This window comes from Halichoerus grypus, chromosome 1, assembly GCF_964656455.1.
Source record: "Halichoerus grypus chromosome 1, mHalGry1.hap1.1, whole genome shotgun sequence".
Classification (NCBI taxonomy): Eukaryota; Metazoa; Chordata; class Mammalia; order Carnivora; family Phocidae; genus Halichoerus; species Halichoerus grypus.
The window spans coordinates 54,589,894-54,601,308 of record NC_135712.1 but is presented as its reverse complement, the minus strand read 5'-3'; the positions used below and the strand labels follow the sequence as shown (position 1 = coordinate 54,601,308).

The 11,415-nt window shown below is 36.1% G+C and overlaps 1 protein-coding gene across 11 annotated transcripts in view; it reads right to left on the bottom strand.

Moving 5' to 3' along the window:
- DZIP3 (DAZ interacting zinc finger protein 3) overlaps positions 1 to 11,415 on the bottom strand; it is a 96,572-nt gene that overhangs the window by 39,743 nt on the left and 45,414 nt on the right. For 9 of the 11 annotated variants that reach the window (XM_078065778.1, XM_078065767.1, XM_078065773.1 and 6 more), the window contains 3 exons: positions 4,517 to 4,593; positions 2,222 to 2,839; positions 246 to 278 (listed from right to left, as the gene is read on the bottom strand). In XM_078065778.1, coding sequence (XP_077921904.1) covers positions 246 to 278; positions 2,222 to 2,839; positions 4,517 to 4,593 — 728 coding nt within the window. The remainder of the gene's footprint in view (positions 1 to 245; positions 279 to 2,221; positions 2,840 to 4,516; positions 4,594 to 11,415) is intronic. The other 2 variants (XM_078065798.1, XM_078065802.1) reach the window with 2 other exon arrangements.

Below are 11,415 nucleotides of genomic sequence, written 5' to 3'. Positions count from 1 at the left end.
TTAAAAAAAAGTTAACAAACTATGGGTAAATCCTGGAGCACATGCACTAAGACCAAAGCAGAGTAAAAAGGCTCATACTACATTCAGCTGACCAGTAGTAATTTGACCACATGATTTTCCAAGCTTATAACAAACAATTATAGTTTATCATACAGTTTATCTGACCAAGTAAAACACCTGTAAGTATCCCCTAGCTGTCCCAAGTTGAAAGGTCATCTAGGCATTTTGTTTTTAAACATACTTACGTTGACTGCCTGTTATTGACTGTAGAGCAATTCCTATGATACATAAAGAAAAAATTTAAGATGTACAATTGCAAATGCAACCAAGAAAATATCTGACTGGGACTAAGAAAAGCCAGAAGATTTTTACGCTGCACCAATTAATTTTATTATTTTTTTTGCACCAATTTTATAACTGTAAAAACAACTAGCTTCACTCATGAATCCAGTTTAAACAAGGCATAATCTTTAGATTATAACATAAAGCTTATAAACTCCTGTTTAGAAAAGGAAAACAAAATTTTGATAGTTCATAATAGATAATGCCTAGAATATAAACACTTTAAAACAAGTAGCACATTCTTATAATTTAAAAAGTCTAAGGTCATGAAGTAATAATAGTCAATTATGAAGCAAACCTCCATTGAAAGTTTGAGCATTTTTTTAGCAATATGAATTACCCTGATCAGTCCTCCCTCTCTCTTGCCTATTAATAATTATTAAGCATCTACAATGCATCAGGCCCTATTAGGCTCTAGATATTGAATGGTGAAGAAATAAGACAACTTTACAGTGATTTAGTGGGAACAGTAGATATTAATCAAACAAATGAAAACAGCAACTGTAAGAAATAAGACAACTTTACAGTGATTTAGTGGGAACAGTAGATATTAATCAAACAAATGAAAACAGCAACTGTAATAACTACTAGGAAAGAGATATAAGATACTAGGAAAGCCTCTATTAAAGAGACTTGAAGTTTTTCGGTCTACCTGAGAACTGCTTGAAATGCTTTGAATTTATTTAGTGCTCAAGTATTTCCCAGATATTACCTTTATTCTCGTTTGTTATGAAAAATCTCAAAGTAAATGTAAAAAAAAAAAAGTCTCTTATTTTAAGTCAAGGGTTCTTGCATGACTTTCTCATATCATCAAAGTCAGCATTCTCTTCTTTTATGCTCAAAGAAAGCTCTTAAAGGTTAAGCAGGAAAAAAAAATGGTATCCCAGAACCTTAGTAAAAGGACTATTATTGGGGCCTAGCAATTACCTCTGAAGAAAATCTGGACCGGTTCAACAATTACTGCAAACCTGGTAAGTTGTACGGTTACATAGCATCAGTGTGGTCATCAGTTGCTCAGTAGGTAATACAACTAATAACTTGGGGACCAGGAAAAGTAACCCAGAATAGCATAGTATGGGTTTCAGTGATGCTGACATGCCTTGAACTCCACTCCCCATGACGACAAATGAGAAGCTATCCAGGAATGTGGAAGAGGAGATATGAAGTCTTTCCCATATCAAGAGACAATGTCTGGGAATGGCTACTGCTGACCTTGGATAGTTGCATAAACATTATTTGATTTTTTTTTTTTTAATTACCCATGGGCATGGCCAATGGATAGCTGCCAAACTTTTAAACTAAATGTCATGGTTCTGATAGAAAGGAGGAGAAAACATATACTCCTGCTATCTAAAAGGGTATCCTTGAAACACACAGTACCTGTATTCCATGGTTTTCCTTAATTTTATAGTAGTGATAAAACTCCTTTACTTAAAAATCTTCAACAATTCCTTTCTGAAAACAAAAACTCCTCGACATGTCAAGAGAAATCCTCTTGAATGTATTTTCTTTATTAACTTTCCCCTACTTTGATCTCAATAAGGCAAAACTTTTTAGTTCCTGCATTACAATGTATTTTTGTTTCTATACCTTTGTTCTTGTTTCCTTCTGAAATGTCCTTCTCCATCTTCTCCACTGGGCTAACTTTTACATGTCATTTAAGAATTCCTTAAATATTACACTCTCCAGAAAGCTTTTTTGGACTCTCTTAGGGTAGGATTCTGGAACATCTCTAGCACTATGATTTTTATTAGTTTCTTGATGAGTCTATCCTCCCAAGAATGTGAGCTCACTGAATCTCCTGCCCTTAGCACTGTGTCTGGCACATGGCAGATACTCACTGAAGGTTTACCAGCTGAAGTAAGTAATTATTTTGTACCTTGTTGATAGCAGGATAACATCCTCTGGATGATTTCTGGTACTGGTATGCCTAGGTAGATGGACAGTTGATGGTAATCGAGGGAGATATTCTCAATGGGATTCTCCTTCACTTTCTCAATATCCTCTTGCTTCATCCCAAGGCGCAGAAGAATATCTGAAACTTTTTTCCAAATTGAATTGAATTGTGACTCAGTGAGACCATTCATCAAAATCTCACTAAGGAGGATATCCCTGTATTTGCACAGCCTCAAGATGTCTGCAGACTTAGAGAGATCAGAAGATGGTGGTTCCATATTCCAGCCTTTTTTGGGTGCAGGGAATACATTCAAATGTTTTATGAGAGCTAAGAGGAGGTACAAGTCAAATTGTTTGGACTGTGGTAGCTCCTTGTTTGGGGGATAAAGCAGATGCCATGCTCCACCCAAAGGGTGATTGGTCCAAAGATGGTTGTAGTAGGGTTCCAGCACATTCTTGTGTATAAGAAGCTCTCTTTTCAAAAGAGGGGGTGGCATAGCCTCATCAAATATTTGCCGGACAATGTCAGTACCAGAAATGATAATTATATGAAGCAGGTGATAGAAATAATTATAATCAAGTTTGAAGATAGGCATTTCATCTGAAAATGAATTTTGAGAAGTCAAACATTCCACATTAATGCTCTTTTTCTATGTGGTCTCTCGTATTACATCCTAAGCTCCTGTAGGACAGGGACTATTCCAAAAGAATGAAGTCGAACACAGTGCTTTGCCACAGCCAGTGCTCAACAAGCATGCTGCTGTCTAGCTCTCAAAAAATCCCAACAAAAAACAATATATTCCCAAGCAAAAGAAATCACAAAGACTAATCACCACAGAAGCCTTTCAACCATCCAGGGTTTTGTTCAAGTAAATGAGCTCTGGCAACCAAATGGCATAAAAAATATTAGGCCTTTGAAAATTCTGAAGATTGTCAAGAATGGTAACTGCCAGTGTTTAATTATACTTTATTTAAGCAACTATATTTTATTTTAATCAGCACTGTCCAGTAGAACTTTCTGTGATAAAAATGTTTTAGATTTGGTCTACTAGCCACTGAACACCGGAAATGCTGTTTTGACGAACTGAATTTGAATTATATCTAATTTTTCTTAATTTAAATAGCTGCATATGGCTAGTGGCTACCATATTAGACAATACAGAACTATTTCAAAAAACATAAAGTGACCTAATGCCTTACTCTTCAAAGTGTAGTCCACAGGCCAGCAGTGGCATCGCTACAGGAGCCTGTTAGAAATGCAGAATCTTAGCATCCCTCCCGCCACCGCCCCTAACCCAGAGCTACTGAATTGGCACCTACGTTGTAACAAAATCACCAGATGATTTAAATATATGTTAAAGTTTCAGACACACTGACCTCATGATGATGTTCTTACCCTCTCAAAAAATAAATGACTAAGTTTATTAAGTTTATTAAGATATTTCATCAGTGAAATGGAATAAAGCATGAGAATGAACTACTTTGTATTTTTCTGGCTTAATATCACTTCCGAAGGAGGAAAGTAGACTGAGGTGAATTAGAAAGTAATAAGAACTTGATATATGATGGTGTATTTTTTGTATGAATACCCAAATACATATTTATCATAAAATGCAGCTTTATTATTTTATCCTTCATGATTCTATGTTTCAAGAAATTTTAAAACTAATATTCTGGTTTGATATACTTGACATACACCATGGAGGCAAGCAAGGTTACAAAGCAAATGACCCAAAGAGCTTTCTCTCGGCAGCCAAATAAGACACTGGCTGGGATCAAGAACATTCATTTCCCCCTAGCAAGGACGACTGACACCAAACTATTCTTCCATGGGACTAGGAGCCCTAAAGTATCCAAGTGCTGAGAGGCTGGCATTTCTTAGCATGCTCCTTAACAACTGGCACCTAAGTTTAGACTACATGGCCTTAAGCCCAAAATCTTCATGCCTTCCATTTAGCTCTATTAACAGGGAATGCACAGGAGAGGAGGCGTTGGTAGGGAACACCTGCCGGAGTCCAATCTCAGTGTGTAGTCACAGCTATATACACCAGACCTAGCAGACTTCTCTACAGGATGCCAAGGTAATATAAGACCCATTTACCTGCTGATTTCTGTCCATGAATTCCAGCCTATGCCAAGTGATGCTTACTTAGTGTAAACCCAAGCCCAATGAATGATAAACATAAACACATGGTTGTTAATGGCATGATACTGTACAGAGCAAGTCAAAACTTTTAATACAGTTTTTAAGAGGAGGCATAGAAGAATAAAACAGTACCTTTTGTACTAAATTTTAAACTGATCTTCGGCCTTATATCAGTATCAGTGATTTTCAGAGACATTAACTTTTTATAACTGCAAGTAGAAAAAAATTAAGTTACAGTTAATACCAAAGTCAATCAAGATTTCTGGCATCAGCATGGCTAAGTAAGTGAGCACTTTCTTCTCCTGGAAAAACTTAAAAACAAAGAAGAAAAAGGAATGAACAAACAAAACCCACCAACAATGACAACCCACACTGTCATTTTCATTGGAATTATGAGACAAACAGATCTGCTAGATTTATATCAAGAAAAAAAAAAAATCATGGGACTAGCTTATTCGTAAAAAGGCTGCATGGCAGCAGAAACATTGTAAAAAAAACCCCAGCAAATCCGTAACTCCTTCCAGACCCCCCTCCAACATAACATCTTTCTACCAATCACTATTCCAAGGAAATTCAACTCATTCAATGACTAGTGATTTAAAAAAGAAAAAAACAACAAAAAAGGAACAACAAAGAAACGAGCATAACAGCAATACAAATAACTAGGAAAAAATGAGGTTAAAAGTAGCAAAATTTATTAAATAGACGAAACACTAAGTAAATGTTGCCATAAAATAGATGAAAAACTTGAGACTTGGCACTGAGATGAAATCTCCCACAGAAAACAAACAAAAATGGGACAATACCACCACAGAATGTTTGTTTAATGAGGACAGAGATTTTGGTGATGCTTGTTGTTAACTGTTTTATCTCCAGCACCATAACACTGCCAACCAACCACTACACTGGAAACATTTTTAACTCTAACAGTATGAAGTACTGGTGAAGATACTGAGCAAAAGGAATTTTGGTGGTAGGAGTGTAAATTGGCAAAACCACTGTGGGAAACAGTTCAGCAAAATCTAGTAAAGTTGGAAGATATGGACAGATGGCCTACCAGTTCTACTCCTAGGTATAAATTCTGGAAAACTTTCTGCACATATACATCTGGAGACATGTCCAGCCATGTTCATCATAGCACTGTTTGTTACAGCCATAATTCAGAAATAACCCATATATCTACCAGTGTAATTAAAGTAGTACAGCCTTACAATAAAATTATAGCAATGAAATGGAAAAACTGTAAGAATGCATCACACAAATAGTATATAGGTAAGCATAAAAAACATAAGTATCAATAACTACAGCAAATTTATATGGAATACACATTCCAATTTAACAACAGACATTGTCAAGTTGGATATAAAGAAGCAAGACCTATGCTGTCTATAAAAACTCTCTTTACCCCACGTCCGGCTCCCTGCTCACCGGAGAGCCTGCTTCTCCCTCTCCCTCTGCCTGCCACTCTGCCTACTTGTGCTATCTCTCTGTCAAATAAATAAATAATATCTTTAAAAAAAAAAAAAAAAAAACTCTCTTTAAATACAGACATATACAGGTTGAGGTAAATAAATGCAAACAGATATACCATGCATATATTAATCCAAAGAAGATAAAAATGACTAACAGGTACATGAAAAGATGCTCAACATCACTAATCATCCAGAAAATACAAATCAAAACTACAATGAGATATCACCTCACACCTGTTAAGATTAGCTATTATCCAAAACACAAAAGATAATGAGTGTTGGCCAGGATAGGGAGAAACAGGAACCCCTTTGGTGGGAATGTAAACTGATACAGCCACTAGGGGAAACAGTATGGAGGGTCCTCAAAAAATTAAAAACAGAATTGATCCAGCAATCCCACTTTTGGGTATATATTATATATCCAAAGGAAATGAAATCTCTAGCTTGAAGAGATACCCATATCCCCATGTTCACTGCAGTATTATTTACAATAGCCAAGACATGAAAACTATAAATGTCTAACATGGATGAATGAATAAACAAAATATGATTTACACACACACACAGGAATACTATTCAGCTATAAAAAAGACGGAAATCCAGCCATTAGTGACCACATGGATGAATCTGGAAAGCATTATGCTAAGTGAAATAAGCCAGATAGAGAAAGCCAAATACTATAGGATATCACATATATGTGGGAGCTAAAACCCCCCAAATTCACAAAAACAGGAAGTGAAATAGTGGTTGCCAGGGATGAGGGTATGGGGAAAATGAGTAAGGGGGTCAAAGGGTACAAACTGGGGATCCAATTCCAGTGTACAGCACAGTGACTATAGTTAACAATACTGTTTGTATACTCGAAAGTTGCTAAGAAAGATTTTTTTTTTTTTAAGATTTTATTGATTTATTCTAGGGAGAGAGAGAGAGCATGCATGTGAGCAGGGGGAGAAGAAGAGGGAGAGGCAGAGAGAGAGAATCTTCAGCAGATTCCATGCTAGGCACAGAGCCCGACATGGGCCTTGGTCTCATGACCCTGAGATCACAACCCCAGCCGAAACCAGGAGTCTGACGCTCAACTGACTGGAGCCACCCAGGCGCCCCAGAAAGTTGATCTTAAAAGTTCTCATCACAAACACACATGAAAAATGTTTTAACACATCCATCACCTCACACAGTTAACTAACCTTACTGTGGTAATCATTTCACAATACATATACGTATATCAAATCATCACTTTGTATACCTTAAACTTATATAATGTTATATCTTTAAAAAGCTAGGAAAGCGGCACCTGGGTGACTCAGTTGGTTAAATGTCCAACTCTTGATTTCATCTCAGGTCATTATCTCAGGGTCCTGGGATCAAGTCCTGTTTGGGCTCCACACTCAGCAGGGAGTTGGCTTGAGATTCTCTCCCTCTCCCACTGCCTCTCCACCCAACCCTCCCTCTCCCCGCCACCCTGGGCTCATGCACACTCTAATAAATAAATCTTAAGTTTTTTTATTTTTAAGACTTACTATAGGGAAAAAAACCCAGCAGCAATATGGAAAAAATAAATAGATCATGACCAACTGTTATTTATCCCAGGAAAGCAAGGTTGGTGCCCCATCTGGTCTGATAACAGCATTTCAAAATAAGTGAATGTAATTCAGCATATTAACAAATTAAAGAATAAGAAGAAAACCATATGATCATCTCAACGCATGCAGAGAGCATTAATTCAATACCCATTCATGATCAAAATTTTCAGAAAACCAGGAAAACAAAAGAATTTCTTCAACCTAAAAAAAGCTCAACTATAATCTACAGCTAACAACATACTAAATGGAAAAAAGTGGTCTTCTCTCTAAGATCTAGAAAAGGCAATGATGTCTACTCTTACCACTTGTATTTAACATTGTACCAGAGGACCTAACCACTGCAGTAAGTAAGAAAAATAAACACAAAGTATATTAATTGGAAAAAAGAAATAAAGTTGTCTTCAGCCACAGATGATATGATCATCTGTAGAAAACCTCAAAGAATCTACAAAATGCTATTGGAATGATTAAATACCAAGTCACAGAATACATGTTCAGTATATACAATTCTATATAATAACTAGAAATTAAAATTTTAAAAATATCATTTGCAACAGCATAAAAAAACAAATAAATAGGGACAATCTGACAAAATATTTACGATAGTGTACACAGAAAACTATACAACATTCCTGTGCAACATCAAAGAAGATATAATTAAATGAAATTATAGTCCATGTTCATGGATGGGAAACCTCAATATTGTTAAGAGCAAATCATTCCTAAATTGATGTACAGAGTGAACATAATTCCAATCAAAATCCCAGCAAAAAGTTTGAAAAATTTTATAAGGTATTTCTTAGATTTATTATAAAACAGCAAAGGATCTAGAACAGAAAAAAATAGTTTTGAGAAATAAGAACAAAGTTGAACTCACACCACCTAATTTCATAAGATAATACAAAACCATAGTAATGAAGATAGTGTGGTATTGGTAAATGGACAGATAAATGAATGGAGCACAAAAATGAGTTCAGAAGGACAATATATATAATCTATAGATTACATATATGTATATAGATGTGACAGAATGAACCTTGACCCTTATTGTCACACCATATGCAAAAATTAACTTGAAAATGGATTATAAATCTAAATGTAAAACCTAAAACTTTTTAAACTGTTAGAAAAAATATAGGAGAAAATCTTTGATATGGGGGTGGAAAAATTTTTCTTAAAAACACAAAAAACATTAAGCATAAAAGAAACATAAGACTTCACTGAAATTATTAATTTGTGCTTTTTGAAAGATAAGAAAATAAAGATATTCCATGGGCTAGGATAAAATATTTTTAAAATACATACTAGATAAAGAACTTTTATCTGGAATATACAAAGAAATCTTATAAGTCAAAATAAGACAAACAATCCAATGAAAAAAATGGGCAAAAAATTAGAATAGATAATTCATCAAAGAAGATATATGGGTGGCAAACACATGAAAAGATATTCAACTTCATTAGTCATTAGGCAAATGCAAATTAAAACCACAATAATACACCACTACACACCTGCAGAGAAACTAGAACTCTCCAATATTGCTGGTGAGAATGGTAAAATGTACAGCTGCTTTGAAAACCATTTGGAAGTTAGTTTCTTTAACCTTAAACATGTACCATATGACTCAGTACTCTTGCTCCTAGGAATTTGCACAAGAGAAATGAAAGCATATGTCTATACAAAGAGTATATATGTGAATATTTATAGCGGCTTTATTCATAATAGCCCAAACCAGAAACAACTCAAATGTCATCAACTGTTGAATGAATAAATAAGCTGTGGTACATCTATACAATGGAAGACTACTCAGCAATAGACAAAAATAAACTAGTGATACATGCAATAACATGGATGAATCTCAAAAGCATTATGCTAAGTGAAAAAGTTCAGATGCAAAAGACTTTCCTACTAAAGGACAGTAAAAAGCAATACTATCAGAAAAGATATTATATAAGTGGTTACCCAGGTATAGAGGTTGGGAGAGGGGAATGACTACAAAAGAGATTTGGGGGAAATTTTGGGAAGATAAAAGTATTCTGTATCGTGATCATGGTAGTGGTTACCCAACTGTATACATAGAAACTCATTTAAATGTTTACTTCTAAAGAGTTAATTTTACTGTATATAAACTGTAGCTTGAAAAACCTGACCTATAAAAAGAACTTCAGTGTTTAGAAATGCATTTATAAATGGCACTTTTATAAAGAAGAGCAAGAAAAGGATGACTGTGATGGTTGGGATAACAGTTACCTAGGGAGAAGATGAGGAGTTGGGGAGACAGGCACAGTGAGTGCTTCTGGAGTGCTGGCAAAATCCTATTAACTTGGGTGGGGATATGGGGCGCCTGGGTGGCTCAGTCGTTAAGCGTCTCCCTTCGGCTCAGGTCATCATCCCAGGGTCCTGGGATCGAGCCCCGCATCGGGCTCCCTGCTCCGCGGGAAGCCTGCTTCTCCCTCTCCCACTCCCCCTCCCCCTGCTTGTATTCCCTCTCTCGCTGTGTCTCTCTCTGTCCAATAAATAAATAAAATCTTAAAAAAAAAAAAAACTTGGGTGGGGATATAAAGGTGTTTGCTTTATGATAACTGTTAAACTCTGCATTTGTATTTTGTGAGCTTTTCCTTATATATATTTTAGTAACAATAAAGCACCATCCTGTTATTCATTCATAAAACCCCATGAAGTAGCTCTTCCAGTTTGGGTACTGAGATCCGGTTACGAGAGGATTCTCCCACAGAAAACAACTAAAGAACCTGGGCGCAGCTCCCTGAGGCACTGGAGAGTAGAAAGAAAAGACCAACTCTGCTGAGAGAGTACATGCTCAGGGGAGAGGAGGAGAGGGCTGGATGAAATGTTGGTAAGTTCACCTATCTTTTTGAGCTTTTAGCCTGGGGCTAGGTATAGCCTCGTGGAAAACAAAAGTCTCCTCGACTGCAGGAACCAGAAAATTGAAGCCTGGGAACCATGGCTACTGAAGAGAGCGGGGGAACCCCAAAAGAGTCAGAGAAGAGATCCCCCATTGTTTCTAGCCAGACCTCTGACTGACGAACCACACATGTATGGAACAGACTCAAAGCAGCTCAGGTGAAGGCAAAATCATGGTAGTGGTTACCCAACTGTATACATAGAAACTCATTTATGAGTTTGGAACTGAGACTGGAACCACCATCCCCCAAAAAAGAGTTCACAGTTCATATCCAAGTTAATTGACTGTCAAAATAAAAGTAACATACCCATTGCAGAATAATGGAATTCAGAACCTCTACATCTGTCATATATTCATTGGGTACCAGCTATATGTCAGGCACCCATATGGCATTATGCTATGCACTAGGAATATACTAGTAAGCAAGATAAAGTGCTTGCCTTCAAGGAGATTACAGTCAAATGGAGAAGATAGCCAAGAAAGTATAATAAAACTTAGTACAGTTGACCTTTGAATTGAACATGGGTTTGAACTTATACATAGATTTTTTTTTTTTTTTTTTTGGTAAATTCAGTATAAATGTATTTTCTCTTTCTTACAATTTTCTTAATAACATTTTCTTTTCTCTAGCTTTTTTTTAACAATACAGTATATAATACATATACAAAATATGTGTTAGTTGGCTGTTTATGCTATCAGTAAGGCTTCCAGTCAACAACAGGCTGTTAGTAGCCTGTTAAGTTTTGGGGGAGTCAAAAATTACATGCAAATTTTTGATTGTGGGGGGCAGGGAGGGTCAGCACCCCTAACCCCTATATTGTTCCAGGATCAATAGTAAATTTTTTGATAGAAGAAGTAAAGGAAACATGTGATAGATACACCTAACCTAATGTAAGTAAGTCTTTCCAAAAATTTTAATCAGGCAAAGCCAAAGGAGTAGAGTATCCAAGCAAGGCCTGGAGGTCCAATAGATGGCATACCTAAGAATTAAAAGAAGCTTGGTATAGTTGGTGCATAAACAGAAGAAAAGAATGACGAAAGAGGACACTAGTG